Below are 17994 nucleotides of genomic sequence, written 5' to 3' on the forward strand. Positions count from 1 at the left end.
TTTATGTGAAAGAGCATGAAATTAAGACATTTAAGTCACATAACATCTGCTCCTTTCGTCCCTTTCCCACAGGCCCTTTGACCTGATACAGAAGGATGTAGGATTGGTCAATCAACTTTGCATGTGTCCAGGCACTTACAAATTGTTTAGTTACTTGCTGTAGTATTTTCCAGGAATCGAAGTAAGGCTGGCCAGGCATAGGAGCAAATGAAAGAAGTCAAGGGCTGCTATCAAACATGTGCTTGCGCTTGGCCCAAGCCCATGTGGCCCAGAAGCCTGAGGGCCAGCCTTGCTGCTAGGAGCATGGAGGGTGGGACGGTGTGGATGTGAACAGCGTTGCTGACATCTGGTGATGAGCTGGAGGAATGGAGCGGGGGCTGACAGGCCCCAGAGAGCACCTTTTTGCAAAAGGGGTGTGCTCCCTGGGGTTTCACCTGCAGAGCTTGGTACCTCAGGAGCACCAGCATCTGCTGCAGAGCGTCTGGATGGAAATGGAAGCGCGGGTAGTGTTTGGAGTCATGCTCCTAAGGATGAAGCACCAGAAGCACCGGGAGAGCTGCTGGAGGGCCAAACCAGCCACTGGTGAGAGTCCAGCAGAGCTCTGCAAGGGGCTGCTCAAAGAGGGGCTGTGTTGCTGTGTGGGGTTGCACCTCGCTCCTACTGTCGTGAGTCAGAGATCCTCAGTGTGCCTCCCCAGGGGGGATCATTGCAAGTGTCATGGGGCAGCCCTGTGAGGTCCTCGGTGAGAGGAGGGAGTTTGCCTTTGTGACACATCCAGCCCTGAGGTCCTTCGGCAATCCACAAACACCGCCCAGTCCCAAATGGCTGAAATCTCAAAGCTAAAGCTTGTGAGAGAAACTGAATAAGAGCAAATATTTAAATAAAATTATACAGTAGCATCACCATTTATTTCAGAATGTCTCTTCCAGAAACCAGCACAGGCAGCAAACGCAGAGCAAGGAAGCTGATAGGGCCAGTACAAACCAGTAGTTACAAAATGAAGGAAACCATGGGGAAGTCAGAAACATCAATGAAGCATCAATGAAGTGAGCAGCGCTGTTCGGGGAAACATGAAACTGTTCCATTGCCCTGGGGCCAAACACAGTCCCAGCAGTGACAGAGGCCAGTGGTAGGCCAGCGTGAAGAGTGACAAGACTGTGGATCATAGATCTGTAATTAAGCAGGCTGATCTCTTTGGGACTTGGGCTAAGCACCATGCAGAATGAATTCTGGTCTGGGCTAGGGCAGATTTTCTGGTGATTTTTTTTAAAAAAGCTAGAGATGAGAAATCCACCATGATAAGCTATTTTAAAATCCAATTAACTAGTAGATTAATTACCCTTGCTATTAAAAATGTGTCTCATTTCTAATATGTGTTTGCCCGGCTTCAATTTCCAGCTACCGGATTTAGTTTTACCTCTAAGTGCCACTCAGAAGAACTGGCAATGCTGAACAAACTCTGTAGCCTGCCGCTCAGAAAGCTTGGCAAGGCGTAGCTGAGGACCAGCAATGGATGTCAGCACAGTGACGGAGGGTGTGTTCAGCCCACATGCCCACAGCGCTTCATGGAAGAGTGCTGTCAACCCTTCCTGCCCTGTAAATCCGGGACTGAAGAACAGGCAGGTGCCTACAACTGCACACAGGACTCCAAGGAGCAACCACGGTGTGTCCTACCAGCACCCCTCTGAAGTTCCCACTGCCAGGAATCACTGGCAATCCGTAACTCACCTGTGGCTCTTCTCTGAACCCTCTCCAATTTCTCAGTTTTTTGGAAATGTTGACCCCAGAGCAGGATGCCCCAGCAGCAGAGAATCCAAAGAATTGCAGTTGTTGGGCACCTGCCCCAGGTTTCTGTGTGTAAACATACATTCTGCATAATGAAAACTGAGAACTCAATAAATATCTCCGCTCTGTATTTGAAACAACAAATAATATTAATATTTTACAGTGGTAATGAAATACTTTCTATTCCATCAGTAATTAAGGAAGATGCTAAAGAGAAACTGTTTAAGTAACAATTTTTATAATCTGCAGGAGGATAACTTACATCCAAGAGTATTTAACTGGCTAATGAGTTCACTGAACCATTGATTTTTTTTTCTTTATAACAAATAATGTCACACTGAGGAACTTAAGATAACAGGGGAGGGGGGGGGAAATCCAATGTCTTGCCAGTATTCAAATGTGTTCACGTGGATATCCAAGAAACTACAGAGCAGTTAGTTCAACGTACACCCCAAGCAATCACAGACAAGCAGCCGAAGGATGTACTGGGTAAATTAGTAAAAGCTAGAACCCAGATTAAAGTCATTCAAATTAATGTCATTTGAAAGAGGTACTTTCAAATAATTTTATGTAATTTTTTTGTAAGCCTACAAGTTTGATAGAGCTAACAAGATAGATATGGCATGCTTAGACTCCTGTAAGTCATTTGACTTAGTTCTGCATGACATTCTAATACGAAAAGTTAGCTGTATGCTATAGTCAGTGTGATCAGTATTAACAAATTTGAAAGAATTGGGTAGCTGTGAAGACATTCTATATAGCCATGACAGATTTCTAGTTGTATTCTATTCACATATTAATGCCATATGTTACTAGCAATCAGAAAATTAAAAAAAAAAAAACAATTGCTGGTAAAATTATCAGGGTGGATAAAAATGAATTGTTGGAGTGGTAAAAGTAACAGGTAGCACTTGTGCAAGACAACCTAATCTGAATTGCTTGAAACACCAGGTTCATGAAAAATGTGGTTTGTTACATCTAAGAATGAGGTGCAACATATAGGAAAGAAGAACGTGGGTGTCATTTTAAAACAGGGATGACATCCTGGATAGTAATAACTCTGAAAACCTCAGAGGTTGCGACATAGCTATCTGAACATGGGAGGGCACCGCTGCCAAGGCCGTCCTCTTCCTGGACTGTGTAAATAATCAAGTAATGTCAAATATGAATCTAAGGCTCCTGAGGCATTTGTGTAGATCTCACATCCACCTGGCTAAGAATAACTTTTACACAATCATAGGGCAACCACATTTTGAATGTTGTGCACAGCTGTACTTCCTTCATCTCAAAGTGATGGAGTAGGATCGGTAAAGGGACAGGGAAAGCCTGTGCTTGTGGTTAAGGGTTGTGTGACAGCTTCCACGCAGCGAATGACAGTGCAATAGAATTTCAGCCTGAGTAAGGAGAGAAATGACAGGGATCTATATGGTTTTGAATAATATGATGAAGAGGAACAGACTATAGTTGCCCACATATTCTTAGAATACAAGAGTTAAAGGGCATCAAATGAAACAAGAAGGTGACAGCGTAAAGACAAATAAAAAGAGGTGATCAACACAATGTGCAAGTAAGTTATCCTTGCCACAAGGATATCAGAATGCTCAAACATACATGGGTGCAAAAAGTGACTGGTCAAATTTATGGGCAAAAAAAAATCTCTCTACAACTGCTAAATACAAAGATGTCCTTTTGACTCAAAAGTACCTGAAATGCAATTTACAGAGCTCAGGGGTGGGGATGGACATTCTAGGGAAGGGCTTTTCTATACTTGCTTTGTCCTTGTACCCTTCTATAGGCACCATTGTGGTTTACTAGTCCACCCATTATGGCATGTCATGCTCTTTTCTGTGGAACAGGAAAGATCAAGTAAGAGTCAAGCAGATATTCGAGGCTGGGAAGCCTACAGGGAGATACTGATGTAGCTGATCTTTCAGTTAAAGGAAGGGGGTACTAGGAACAGGCAATGCTTTGACTGCACAGGGAGGGTCAGAGTAAGACCCAGTGGCTGCAGCTAGGATGGAAACTTCTGTCTAGAAATGGGATGATTTTTTTTTTTTTCCCCTGAGCACATCGCTTGGACAGCCGCACTGAGAATGTGGCAGTGGACTCACATTACTTCTGCCAGTCACAAGGGTGCCTCTTGCTGACTGCTCTGCCAAAAAACCCAGGTGGATGCTGAAGCAGGAACAACAGCATGTGCCCAAGAGACGTTCCCAGTGAACCTGGGACACAGTAGCAACCAGCAGCTGCCTGTGCCAGTTGATAAAAACACATCAGAACCACATGCCCCTGTGCTAATAATGTCCCATGCTTGCTGTCCTCTGTTGAGACCGTAGCCCTCACACTCAGGACAGCTAAATTTCCCTGGCATAACTCCTGTCCCAGCAAGTACATTCAATGCTACATTAGAAATTCCCCCTTTAGAAATCTGAGAAAAAGTAGCACAGCTTGTTATATTGCCAAAATGTACCCTGGAACATTGAATCTTTTAAATTCTGTTCTTGTGTTTTTTAAAAATCAGTTGCTAATCAATTAGCATAACTGAGTTAAACTCAGAGCATTTGTTCTCACCCTGCACTTAGCTTGAACTTTTCCAATTGTTTCAGTTCTGAAAAAGGGCTTGAGCGCCCAAAGCTTTTTCTGGTAGTTTGTTTGGTTTGGTTTGGTTTGGTTTTTTTGACCAGTTAAATCAGTCAGTCTGTAAAAGATACCTCCCTTTTCCTACTAGCCTCACATTCCTTGGAAATGGTTAGTCAGTGATATTCTTACACGCAATGAAATCATGCCCTTTTAATTTCAGTGGGAACACAGACGAAATCTAGTCCATGAAGATTTGTGCCCAGGGATGGTGTGCCCCTCTCAGCCACCTGCCTGACCTCAGCCCTCCCACTCACACTGGGATGCCCTGCCTGCAAACCTGGTAGCTCCAAAAGGAACCCTGGAAATTCACCTGCAGTCCCAGCACGGCTCCTGCGTTACAGCAGGTGCCAGGGAGCCTTTGTCCAAAGAGGAGCTGGCAGTGCCAGGAGTCGGCCTGCCCGTGTGTGCAGTGGCACTGCGTGCGCCTGTGTTTGCAGAAACAAAACACGGTAGCTTCACCTCTTTCAACCTGAGCTGCCCTCATCACCCAAACGCAGAGCAGACTTCAGAGCTAGCAAAAGTAACCAGCAAGACCCGAGGCGTGGCTTTAAGTCTAACAGCTGCAAGAAACAATTACAAAATAAAGCAAATCATTAAATTCGATCCTTCCTTGTCCTTAAAGTGATATTATCTTCATGACTCAGTACATATTACTGAACATACGTTATTGCAGGTATATGGACAGTGCTGGAAAGAAGAAGGACTGATAAACCAGCCCCACATGTACTGCCCTGCAGACCGCCTTCATACCAAAGATATGCATTCAGGCTAAGGCAATCCCAGACTGCTGCCACCAAAAGGGACAGACCTTCCTTTTTCTGCTCCTCCGCCAGTCGCAGACATGATCTGGCTAAAAATGAACACTCTAAAGTGGTGATTAGACTTTGGGAATAAGACTACAGGACCTGATCCCATAAACAGGTCACCCTGAACAGACAGGTGAGCTCAGATAACAGGAGGGTGGTGACTTCAGGATGGGTTCCTGCACTGGTTTGAGGGAAATGCACTACTGAGACATGGTAAGAGTGTGGGCCATTATTTAGTTATTTTAAAAGCTTTGACTCCCCTGCTCCCTTCATCCCTGTTTTGCAGATAGTCTTGGTACGTCACCTTGAGCCAACCCCTCACCTCTCTGCCCATGGATGTCATAAAGCACATTGTTAAACCTTCTTGAGATATAACATCTATATGCTGCAATAGTCGTACCTACACACATAGGCTGCCACAACTGGTGTCCTGACACCTTTTGTAAGCCTGTAATGTGTAAACACATTCTCATTGTATCTTATTAGCATTCATGCTGTGGTGCATCACTGGTGTGAGTGCATTTGGAACGGCACGCTGACCCTCACATAGTTATTTCAAGCTTGTTACCTCAGAGAAGCACGGTCTAGTTGTGTAAGGCGGTGATAATCAGGGGAGTAGAGCTACACCCTGTGTCCCAGAAGAGGCAGAAAAAGACAGAAGCATCGGATCTGTCAAACCGCTTAGCCTTCAGATCTGTGCATTCCAGTGTCCTGGCGCTGATGTGGACATTAACAGAGGCCTTAGAAAACCAGGGCACCAAGAGGAGCAACCTGCAGTGCTGCTCCAGTGTACTTTCTGCCAGCCAGCCACAGCTCAGGCACTCCTTGAGTCAGAAGCAGGAACAGAGTCCGCTACAGCAACTCTTTAAAGGATGGTTAGCGCTTTGATTTCTTTATAACCGTGTCTTTAAACCACGGGAACAAGGGTTATCCTTTACCTTGTCTAGAGTGCAGCGCAGCCCAGGCAGCAGCATGTGGACCTGCACTGTGCTCTGGTAGATGCTGGCTGGGCTGTCGCAGGGGCTGGCTGCTCTGTGCCCAGGGGACTGGTGTTCTCAGGGCATGCTTCCTCCTCGCCCCACATCAAAGTCCTCAGTGCTGGCACAAGCACTGCTGTCCTGCGCCAAGCTGCAACCCCAGACACGGTACCTGCGTGGGAAGTGTTTGTTGTGCCTCAGCCCCACACCCACCACACATTTTCCTCTGTCTTCTGAGAAGCAGGTGGGTGCTTAGGTCTGAGGGTGCACATGCCACTGTGGATGGCAAGTCGCATGGATGAGCTCTGTCAGGATAGCAAGGCAGAAGTTGTACTCTGGTAGGTATAGAGAAAGACTAGGGTTTATTCCAAACACCTTTGGGTACAAACTGTAAACAACTTGACTAAAGACAGGATCCCAACAAATGTCCAGGACACCAGAGCTGCCTGGTTCAGGTTAGAGTCTGTAGATTTGGGATAGGGAGACTGATACCCTACCACTAAAACTGTGATCTCTGCAGTGTATTTGCTCTTTGTCCCACAGAATGCCCTAATCCCCACATCTTGCTTTTGTTAGTGAATCTGGAGTTTGTCCTCATTAGTATGGGTAAACAGAATGTTCCAAAGTAGGTGCATGAGGCAGACCACAAGGCTGTTGGGACAGGGACATAGCACCAGGTTTGAAATGGGGGGCTGACGAGGCCTGGCAGGAGGTGTGCGAGGGGAAGGGGTTAGCTGGGAAGGCACAGACTGCACCAGCAGGGATGGAACATCTGCACAGAAAGGCACAGCAGGACTGGAACCACAGCCCTTAGTAGAGAACATCCTCAAAGCTGAGCAGCAGGAAACGGTGCAAGGCCCTTGGCAGGTGCAGCTGAGACAGGACCAGAAGCAACCGGCCCTCCAGGAAGGTCCTGAGTGCACAGCGAGCCAGGTGCTGCAAGGAGCGAGGTCTCTGCTCCAGGGAGAAAAGTGATTGGTAGAAACTTGGGTATTTCTACAGAGAGAGGAGAGAGGAGCAGAGGCAGACAAAACTGAAGATATCACCCTGGGAGCAGAGGTAGAACCAGACATCCCTTTACCTTAGTCATTATGGTGCATCCTCCCTATCCCCCAACAGGACCACCCCTGTGCCCTGTACATCCCCACGCAGCCCCAGCCCTGCTGTGCCCCAATGTTCCCCCCAGCCTCCTCTGGCACCCTGCTGCGATAGCCCGGCTGCACAACCTCACCTGTACAACCTCCGCTGGAACCGCTTCCACCCAGTCCTCGGAGACGCGCACGTGGTCGTAGCTGTTCATCAGGGCCTCGATGACCCGCGGGCAGGTATGGCAGTACCGCAGCACCTGCACCAGGGAGAGAGCAGATCAACACCGAGGTCCTGCAAGCCCCACCTTCACCTCCTAAAAAAGCTGCTCCAAAACAGCCTTGATAAATCTAGGGAACTAATGTCCTTCCCACATGCTGTCCCAGGAGATCGAACCCACCGATGGTGGGAAGTGCCGGAGCACCGCTCCTGCAAAGAGGGTGACTGAGCCAACACCCAACACTCAAGTGAGCGCAACTGGGTCCCCACAGCCTCTCCTCAGATGCAGGGACTAACGTACATGGCTGGGATGCAGATCTCCTTCATCTGCCTCACTGCTGCAAGTCACTCATAAGCAGCCAGCACGCTGCTTTATGCATTTTCTTAGTTAGAGCATAAGCCATTCTGGGACAAGGGCTGACATCCATCTCGTGCAAGACTAAGGCATACCATGCCTCTGTTGAGGGCTACACGGGGGTCTCAGGGATGTATTGTGCTTTCTTGGCTGGGGGCTGCAGACACATCATAGAATCATAGAATCATCTTGGTTGGAAAAGACCTTGAAGATCATCCAGTCCAACCATTAACCTCACACTGACCATTCTCAACTCCACCAGATCCCTCAGCGCTGGGTCAACCCGACTCTGAAACCCCTCCAGGGATGGGGACTCCACCACTGCCCTGGGCAGCCCATTCCAATGCCCAACAACCCCTTCTGGAAAGAAATGCTTCCTAATAGCCAGTCTAACCCTGCCCTGGCGCAGCTTGAGGCCATTCCCTCTTGTCCTATCGCTTGTTCCTGGGTTCAAGAGACTCATCCCCAGCTCTCTGCACCCTCCTTTCAGGTAGCTGCAGAGGGCGATGAGGTCTCCCCTCAGCCTCCTCTTCTCCAGACTAAATCCCCCCAGTTCCCTCAGCCGCTCCCCATCAGACATGTGCTCCAGACCCTGCACCAGCTTCGTTGCCCTTCTCTGGACACGCTCGAGTCATTCAATGTCCTTTTTGTAGTGAGGGGCCCAAAACTGAACACAGGAATCAAGGTGCGGCCTCACCAGTGCCGAGTACAGGGGTAAGATCCCTTTCCTGTCCCTGCTGGCCACGCTATTGCTGATACAAGCCAGGATGCCATTGGCCTTCTTGGCCACCTGGGCACACTGCTGGCTCACGTTCAGCCGGCTGTCAATCAACACCCCCAGGTCCCTCTCTGACTGGCAGCTCTCCAGCCACTCCTCCCCAACCCTGTAGCGCTGCTGGGGGTTGTTGTGGCCCAAGTGCAGCACCCGGCATTTGGCCTTACTGAAACTCCTCCAGCTGGCCTGAGCCCATCGCTCCAGCCTGTCCAGGTCTCTCTGCAGAGCCTCCCTACCCTCGAGCCGATCAACACTCCCACCCAACTTGGTGTCATCTGCAAACTGACTGAGGGCGCACTTGATCCCCTTGTCCAGATCATCAATAAAGATGTTAAACATCCTGTACCTCTACTGTGTGCAGTGGGTGTCCTAAGAGGTACAGTGCCCATGTTAGCTGCTACACAGAACCCCAGGAAGACATCACACGTATTTTATGCCACACCTCTCCGGTGTGTACCATGCCCGTGTAGGTGCAAGCCACACGCCAGGGCAGTGTACCTCACACCACCAGTGTGGCCTTCGGAGCACACCCCACCCCTGCGTAGCTGCACAGAGGCAAATCCCCCCTGGCTCTTGGCTCCCACTCCCTATGGCCCAGGCCAGCAGTAGCTGTCAGAGTCTATTCCGGCTCTACGAGTGATCCTCATTATCTGGCGTTAATAGGAGATTAATTAGTGTTAATTGTTGATTTTCCTGTATTTTCCCAAAGGGGAGAGCAATCTGCTGATCTCCGGGCTGGGTAATTATTGCACTGCTCAGGAATTAAGACAGGAAATTAACCCTTTGTTTGCTGGTGTCTTGCAGAGACGGCATGAGCTGGAGGGTACACCCCAAAGAGGAAACATATCCCTTGAGAGGAAAAGGGCCAACACTTTCCAGGGCAAGTGATGATGGAAACTGGGTAAGTACTGTCCATGCAGCTTAGCAGACAGAAGCAAGAGCGTCCTACAGGAGAACATGCCCCAGGAGAAAACTTCAGGGAATTCCTTACCAGTAATGCCCATTCCCCGCCTCCCAGACCCTGGGAAGAGAGTGGCAGGACAGCAAGCAGGCTGGCACAGAATAAGCCCTGCCATGACAGAGACACCCTTGCTCTCACTGGGACCCTGATGTTCACAGCCTTCCCTCCCCACCGTGCTCCTGGCACAGCTGTGAGCCCCACACCTTGAGCAGGGAGCCAGGCCAGATGCGGATGGCACCATAGTTGAGCAGGGCTTGCACCACAAGCTCTGGGTGATGCTCGAGCTTGTAGGCAGTGGCTTGCAGGATATTGTGCAGTGCCGTGTTGCCGCTGTAGTTCATGACGTTGACATTTGCACCCCGGGCCAGCAGTAACTCTACTACTTGAGCATTAGCATTCTTGCAGGCCAGGTGAAGCGGGTGCTGCCGGTCCCTATCTGCAGCGTTGATGTCAGCACCACTCTCCACCAGCAGCTGGCAGACCCGGTAGTAGCTGTCCATGTCCTGGGGTTGGTGGGGCTGCGCACAGGCAGCATTCAGTGGCGTCTGTCCCTCCTCATTCATTGCCTCCAGCTCTGCCCCGTAGCGCAGCAGCAGCTGAACGTGCTCTGTTAGGCCATGCCGTGCCGCTACGTGCAGCGCTGTGTCGTCTTCCTCCTCTGTCCGACTGTTCACACTGGCACCATGCTGCAGCAGCTGCTGGACACACCTGCGTGGGCCAAGACGACTCAGTGACAGGCTCTCCTCTCCAGCTCCTATCTTACTCCCACCCCTGTCACCCCCCACGTCTGTACTGTCCCACAGCTTTCACTTTTCCCAGGAGTCCAAGAATCCCTGCTTCTCATGCCCTGGAGCTTTAAGCGAGGATGACTGGTGGGCAGAGGTAGTGTCATCCTAATTCTAGCTAACTCTCCACAGATCTTCATTAAAGTGTCATGACAGAGACTGTTCCCACACAACCACGGAGGCCCATCTGCACAGCGCAGGCACAGTGTGAACCATCAGCTCTGCACTGCTGGTGGGTAACAAGACGGCAGCCACCACGCTCAGCTGCATCAGCTGAGGACTAGAACTTGCAGTCATCTGTTGGACTTCAGAGGTGATCTGGGTCCAGGAACAGGCAGTAAGGTCACCCCATTCAGCAGCCATCACTGCAACCACCAGCCCAGCTGCAGGGATGAATGAGTAGGGACCCCTTCCACACAGGATGGGGCTTGAGGGGGAGGGAGACCCACTGTACCCCCCCTGCAGAACTCACTCGAAGGAGTCTGGGCTCTTGCAGAGATGCAGGGGCTTGTAGCCATCCTCAGAGACAGCCTCGGGGTCAGCACCAAAGCTGAGCAGCAGGCGCACGCAGTCTGTGCTGGCTGCTGCACAAGCCTCATGCAGGGCAGTCTTACCCCCCGGTGCGAAGTTGACGGCAGCACCCCTGAGCAGCAGGAGCCGCAGGCAGTCTGTGTAGCCCCGGCTGGCTGTGATGTGCAGCGGCGTGGTGAGCTCCTGCTCATAGCTCAGAGACCACAGTCCTGCAGGGAAAGAGAGGTCAGGGAGCCACATCCAGCCACAGCGCACAAAAAGCCCTGGGCCCAGACCTGCCTTTTTCCCCAGGGTACCTGATGTATATCCCCCCTTGAGAGGCTCAGGTTTCCCCTCAAGGGACTGCTCGTCCTGCCAGGCCCTTCTCCTTCTACTGGCCTGCCAAAGGCAAAGATCTGGGGACGACTCTTAGGCTGCACAGCCACGCTGACAGGGAGCTCAAAGGAGCAGGAGTGGCAGAGGCGGTTCCCAGACAGTTCTGGGTTGACCCAGCGCTGAGGGATAGGGTGTAGTTGAGAACGGTCAGTGTTACATTAATGGTTGGACTAGATGATCTTCAAGGTCTTTTCCAACCTAGATCATTCTGTGATTCTAAGAGTGCTTTTCGCCTGCAGCTCAGGGTTTCTGTTGACAGGGGTACAGCGGGTGAAGGGCCTGGGGCACAGGCAGGGCTGAAAGCAGCAAGGTGGCTGGGAAGAGCACCACACATGAAGTACCACAAATACAAGGAACAGGCAGTAAAACAGGTGGACAGGAGATTCAGACAAGCAAGCTTCAGCACAGATGGACATCTACAGCCTAGAAGAGAGCAAGGGGCTGAAAACTGCCAACTCTCAAAGATGCTGACCCAGCTGGAACCCTTGCTGAGCTGGTGCAGTCCGCAGCTGTTACAGGAGAGGGGCTCCTTGAATCATGCTTCTTGCTGCCCATCCAGGCTGGGCTGGAGGACCCTGTCCCAGACTGTGGGACATGTTGAACACTACATCCCTCTCATCTCTCTCTTGCAGAAGCAGCATGTGGTCAACTGTGTTTCACACAGTTCAAACTGAACCATCTCAAGGACGTAACACAGGGCTGTGATAATTCCTGGCCAGCACAAGACACAGAGAGAACCAGCAGCCTAGCACAAGCTGCACACAGACAGAACAGGCACACAGGGCCAGGCTACAGGGCCGGTCACAGAAGGAGCACAACGTGGAGCTTGAATCTCCTTTTCCCTGGCGGCGAACTGAAGCAGTTTCCAAGCACTTGCACAACCCCTGCTAGAAGGGTCAGGTACCCTGGACATACCTCACACTCCCAGACACGTGCACACTCTCCCAACCACATCCCAGTGCTCTCACTCCCATCCCCACTCCTCCGTAACTCAAAGAGCACCCATAACATACAATCCCGGCACTAGCAATGCCCTGCAGCATAAGCAAAAGGCTCTGAGCCCCTGTTCGGCTGGGTCACGCTGCCTTCCCACTGCCCTCCTGCATACTCAGCCAGCGCAGGTTGAAGCGGTAGTTCTTCCACTCTTCCAGGTCACTGGTGTCGAACACAGCATTGGGACTCAAGTTGTTCTGAGGGTCACTGAGGATCTCGGCCACAATCTCCCGATCCCCAGTCAGCAGGGCCTGCCAGTAGGCCTGGGCAGGGCCATCCACCTTCTGCGTGCAGATGGGCTCCTGACTCTTGTCTCCTCTGCCTGTGATGCTACCCATGGCACAGCACCCAGACCCTCCACAGAAACCAGGGCAGGACTTGCTGCTGCCTCCCTGGCCAGGCTCTGAGCCTGGGGATACAGCCCCACCAGCGCCCCGTGCTCCGGCTGACGGGCTGCCTGCCTGCCCTGGGGCACTGCGCAGGGAGGGAGGACATGTCACATCCCTGTTTGGCCCAGGTTGGGTACAGCTCAGGTCTCAGCTGTTCTATTCTGGGAAACCTTGTGACCAAATGTTTGGGCCAAGAGGCTGATAAGGACACTCCTCTCAGGCAGCCGTATCTCTGCGGTCCCTGGCTGTGGAGGGAAAGTCCCTAGGCAGGGCAGCACAGTAGTCCAAAGGGTAGAAATGGAGACAGGACATCACTAAGAAAACAGAGAGGGAAGTAGTCTCATGCCCAACTAGTCTGCTGTCACCCAGTTGCTGCCCAGAACACAACTCAGCTGCCTCCATACACCAGCAGCACATCTTTGTCCAGCCCTCAGCTCCTTGCACATCCCCAGCACTGCACACCCATTTGCTAGTTCCACCCGAGCCCTTGGCACTAGACAGGTTTTTAAACAAGTCACAGGAAAGTTCTTTTTAATCAAAGGTTAAAACCAAATGACAGATAGAAATAGGTACAAGGATGGGAAACAGTGCCTTACAAGTGAAGTATAAACATAGAAAGTAATTATTCTTTAGGCCCCTTCCTACGTTTCCTTGAAATTGTCCCCAACACTGGACACTTTTAAGATTCAGCTGGACAGGGTGCTGGGCCACCTCATCTAGTCCATGCTTTTTCCAAGAAAGGTTGGACCAGATGATCCTTGAGGTCCCTTCTAACCTGGTATTCTAGTCTATGAAATTCGGCCCTTTCCCATCCTCTGACAGTCCCCTTACTCAGGGTTCCTCACTGCTGTCCTTGGAAATGCCACCTCTCCCCACTTAGTTGTATAAACCCACCCTGCCCCTACTTTGGTTACAGAACAGCATGCTTTGCTCAGTTTGTCAGCATTGTCTGCATTTTGTTCAAACCATATGTTCTAAAGAACGTATCAAACTACGTGGAAGACTAGTAGCGTTTAGTTTAATTCTGTGTCATGGAACTATTCAGATCATGCATCTAAAAACAAGTTAAGTGACCCCAATAGACCACCAAGCAACAATTACCTGGGAGACCAGAGAAAAGTGTAAGATAGGGAACTTTACCCTTCTCAGTAATGAAAATAAATGACCAAGTTCTATACTGACAGTCTCCAGCATGCTCTGTGTGTGCAGACTTCACCACCTTGTCTAGCTAAAATGTAGCGCACGAAAGGTAAAAAGAGAGAAGCACCTGGCAGACTGTCTCACCTGATGGGATCCTCTAATTCCCTAAAGATAGAAGCAGGCATCCCTCGAGAGCTTGAGGTTCCCAGTCACAAAAGCCTAGCCAGGGAGGTGAAAAGCATCACCAGGGAGATGAAAGGCTGTGTGAGTTAGTGTCAGTAACACCATACAATTTACACTTCCTCTGGGCTTCTTAAAATATCAGTAGGGATAACTTGAGAAAGACCAGGTCGCTAGAATCTAGTTTTAAGGTCGCTGGTGGGTAAGTTTTAAGGAACTGTCCCTACAGGCCAATGAGGTACATAACCAAAGCCTTAAGTAACATGAAGGTTTGCTTTGGTTTTTGTTCTTATCTGATAAATCTGGCATTACAGTTTTGGTCTGTACTAGATGAATGATCTTGTTTGGTTGGGTTTTTAACGTCTTGAAACTTTGGTGATAAGAGCACTTTCTGTGTGAAGTTGTTTTACATCAGTTCTTTCATTTTCTTTGGAGCACAAATCTTTACAAGCAGACTGACTTGCTGTTCAAGCGTCTGTCAGCCCAGCATAAGACAGGAAATAAAATGTGCAATTAATATTTTATTAACAAGTGGTCTCAGTTACACAAAGGGTAATACCTTTTATATTTTTATTCCTAAGTAGACTGTAACAGTTCAAAACCTCAGCTGTACAAATCTGGGATCTCTCTAAATAATCCTCACCACCCACAAGCAGCGGGCACTTGCATCTGCAAGCCCACCCTATCTGTTTGTCTCTTGCTAGTGTGGATCCCCACAAAACACTCAGTCATGGTCAAGCTTTATCAGTGTTCTCCATAGCTTTGTGACAGGACACTTGAAATGAACCCAAACCTCTGGGAAAGTGGCCTTTATCAATACCTCTTCCATTCTGGCACAGGGGGACTTTTGCCACCAACCTTCTGTGGAAAAAGAGTGGCGCAATTATGGCCCCTCCACACCTGACACTCCCCATCTTAAATTCTGGGAGTCTGCCTGCACCACACTACTAACAGACAGTGGCAAGGACAAGTGCACTTCCAGCTTGCTAAGCACACCTCTCCCTTTAACACATCAGCTGTGCTGCTGACTGAAAATCTCATCGAATGAGAAAGTAAGCAAAAGGGACCAGAGCGAGCAGAAGCACGTGTGGCAGCCACAAGACGTAGCTGGGCAAGGTACAGTGAAGTGTACAGGTGGGAGGAAACACCAAGGACAACCAGCTTCTACCTCCTGTCACTCAGGACAAGCTTGCTTCCACCAGTGCCTCTGGTAGACTAGTTTTCTGCTCCCCTTGCCCACTCCATCTCACAGAAGAGAACTGCTTGCAGGGGGCAGTATGAAAGAAAGCATATGGAAGAAAGCAAAACACCAAATGCTTTTGTTCTGGAGGAAAGCCCCCTTCAGCTGATGACTATTAATCCTCCCATATGAACCTCCCTGCAGCTTCTCAGAGTCAGTGTTTGGAGCGGAGCTCTGCTTCATACCCGAATTTCACCACAGCAGCAGGAAGCAGCAGGTAGATATGGAGCAATTGTGGCTTGGTCCCCAGGCAGCTGCCTACAAGGCTGAAGCACAGCCATGCCTCTTCCTCAGGATATGGGCTAAGGGCTGCCTGAAGGGCACTGCTAAGACCTCTCTGCTGTTCCCAAAGCATATCATAGCCTCCAGTTTCTAATGAACTGGACTAACAGACCCACCTTCAGACATAAGGCAGGAAAAGCCTCCTTATGCCACCTGATGCCTTTTCACCTAAAGCACTCCATCTCACACATATTTCACATCTATCTCAGCAATCTTTAACAGGACAGTCCTGACGTTGTTCCACCCGAGCAGCCCTTCCAAGGGCTCTACCCTCACCATTTCCCAGTACATCTGCTTCTGGCCATCTTCAACAAACCTGCTACCATTTGTTCTACAGCCCTGGAATTCTCCTTCCTCATTCAAAAGCCTTTCTTCAGGTCCCTCTTCCACCACCCTGTCCCCACCGCTGGGGATTCCTCTCAACACTTTTCTCAGGTGTCTGCACTCTTTCTCTAGTCCCTACCCGGGCATTTTCCATCCCCCCATATCCCAGCCCTGCACACCCACCAAATTTCCTGCTAGTCCAGCGCAGCTCATCACCCTTGACCTCAATGATGAGATTGATGGCTGCGCTCTTGGTGAAGTACTTCTGCACCATCTCCAGGTCCCCAGTGAAGAGCGCGTTCTGGACCAGCAGATCCCGGCACTCCATTGGCTCTAAGCGGCTGTTCTGACATCCCTGGCCGACTGGGCTCAGGCTGTGCTCACCGTGGTGGTACCGGGACCTTATATACCGAGAGTACTTCTGCTGATCCAGCTGCAGCAAGCGTTGTGTGGCAGAGCTGAAAGGAAAGGTGCAGTCCATCACAGGGAACAAACAGGACAAGCCTGAACCTTACAGTAAATAAGCTGCTGCAGGCAAGAGCCTCTTATCCAAGGCTATGTCCTTTGCAGGTTGCTCCTGGGTTCCAGCTCCCCAGTGTCTGGCTGGATTCAGGCACCAGCCTGACTCACCCAGTATAAATAGTCCTGCTTGGCAGCTCCCCTTCACCACCTCCCCTCCTTCCAAGAGCTTATTTTCAGCTGCTGGATGCAATCACCAGCACACATTAGGCACAGGAGAGGGGTAGCAGGCAGCCTCGAAACACTCTCTATGTGCTTGTTTGCTCTGCAAAGTCTCTGCTCTGCGCTCTGCTCCCATTTGGAAAGAAACAGAGCAAGGTAGGGGCAATCACAGTGAAGGGTAGCTAGGGAAAGGCCTGCAGAAGTGGTGTCAGAAGTCATAAGGGACTGAGTATGGAGGCCTTCCCCACAGGGACCAAAAAAACCCTGACAGGCCCTACACACTTCTCTTGGGAACCCAACTTCTTCACTAGGGCAGCGAGCCTGGCTGCCTAGACACAACTGAGCAGAATAAAGGAAGGCACATAAGCAAGCCCTGGGAAAAGCAGCTCGTATGATATGAACCACATTTCCTGGCAATAAGGAAGACACTCTCCCATGCAAACCTCACGAGTTGGCAAGTGTCTTCAGGCTTCTGAGGGGGCTGGGTCACATTTGGAGGGGTGAAGGATGCTGAAGCTCCCTGCCCTGTCCCGGTTATCACAGCTCACTCTGCAGGACATAAGAGTGGATCCCATTAGCTAGGGTGTTGTGGGAACTTGACATAGGTCTGGGACATGTTAAACTTTGTTTACTCTCAAATTACTCTCCTGTAACTAACCTGTTAATTCCTGTGCCCCTGCCAACATGAGAGCCTTCCAGCTGGGCAGGCTGCGAGTGCCAGCGACACGGACTCTCTGCTGCTGCAGGAATTTCAGCTGGTATTCTCTACCCAATCCTATAACTGAGAGTGGCTGGGGTTGCTGGGGTGACATAACAGACCTGCAAGAGTGCCTGAGGGCTAACAGGGGTGGCCATGAACCCAGACCACATACCTCCACCTAGAACTGCTACACTGACCCACTGACTTTCTCCTGGACCATGCTGTCCTGCTGGACAACAAAGCTTTATTAGAAACCATCACATTGGCCCATCTGACTTCTCCTGGGCCACACCATCTATCCTGCAAAACAGGCAACTTATGTCACTTGCTAATATTACATATGTGTGTGACTAGAAGGTATTTTGGGGGTTTGGGTGGGTTTTTTTGCTTGGGGGTGGGGGAGTTGTTGGTGGTGGGTTCTTTTCTTGGGGGCAGGGTGGAGGCAAAAGAGCAAAGAGAGTTGTTTGGGTTTTGTTTTGGTGGTTGTTTGGTTGCTTTTTTAAAAAAAAATCTGAGTCCATTTAGTCTTTACCCTGTCAACTTGGTTCCAAATTGTGATAGAGTTCTTTCTGGTGTGGCTGCAGACACTGATCAGACAGAGTGCTAGGCTTTGCTTGTGTTCCTTTTGGTGGCTGTTTCCAGTACAGAGAAGAGGACTGTGTAAGAACTGGGAAGCCTAAAAGGGTCCCTGAACTAGTTCCAGGTCTGCTGGCTGCTTTCAAGAGCTGCCAGGCATGTTCCCTGTTGCCACTGCAGGTATTTCTATGCCC

The 17994-nt window shown here is 50.1% G+C and overlaps 1 protein-coding gene across 2 annotated transcripts; it reads right to left on the reverse strand.

Moving 5' to 3' along the window:
• Window positions 1–881: 881 nt before the first annotated feature.
• ASB10 (ankyrin repeat and SOCS box containing 10) lies at window positions 882–16439 on the reverse strand. Of its 2 annotated transcripts, none has more exons than XM_074842621.1 (5): window positions 16027–16439; window positions 10862–11129; window positions 9808–10312; window positions 7440–7553; window positions 882–7204 (listed from the first exon to the last, which is right to left on the reverse strand). In XM_074842621.1, exons 1-5 carry the CDS (start codon window positions 16322–16324, stop codon window positions 7019–7021), a joined length of 1371 nt encoding a protein of 456 aa, XP_074698722.1. In that variant the 5' UTR covers window positions 16325–16439; the 3' UTR covers window positions 882–7018. The 2 variants fall into 2 exon arrangements, with proteins under 2 accessions (XP_074698722.1, XP_074698730.1); XM_074842629.1 differs by lacking the exon at window positions 16027–16439 and adding an exon at window positions 12404–12718.
• Between the last annotated feature and the right edge of the window lie 1555 nt (window positions 16440–17994).

The sequence above is a fragment of the Strix aluco genome, chromosome 1 (assembly GCF_031877795.1).
Source record: "Strix aluco isolate bStrAlu1 chromosome 1, bStrAlu1.hap1, whole genome shotgun sequence".
NCBI classification, from domain to species: Eukaryota; Metazoa; Chordata; class Aves; order Strigiformes; family Strigidae; genus Strix; species Strix aluco.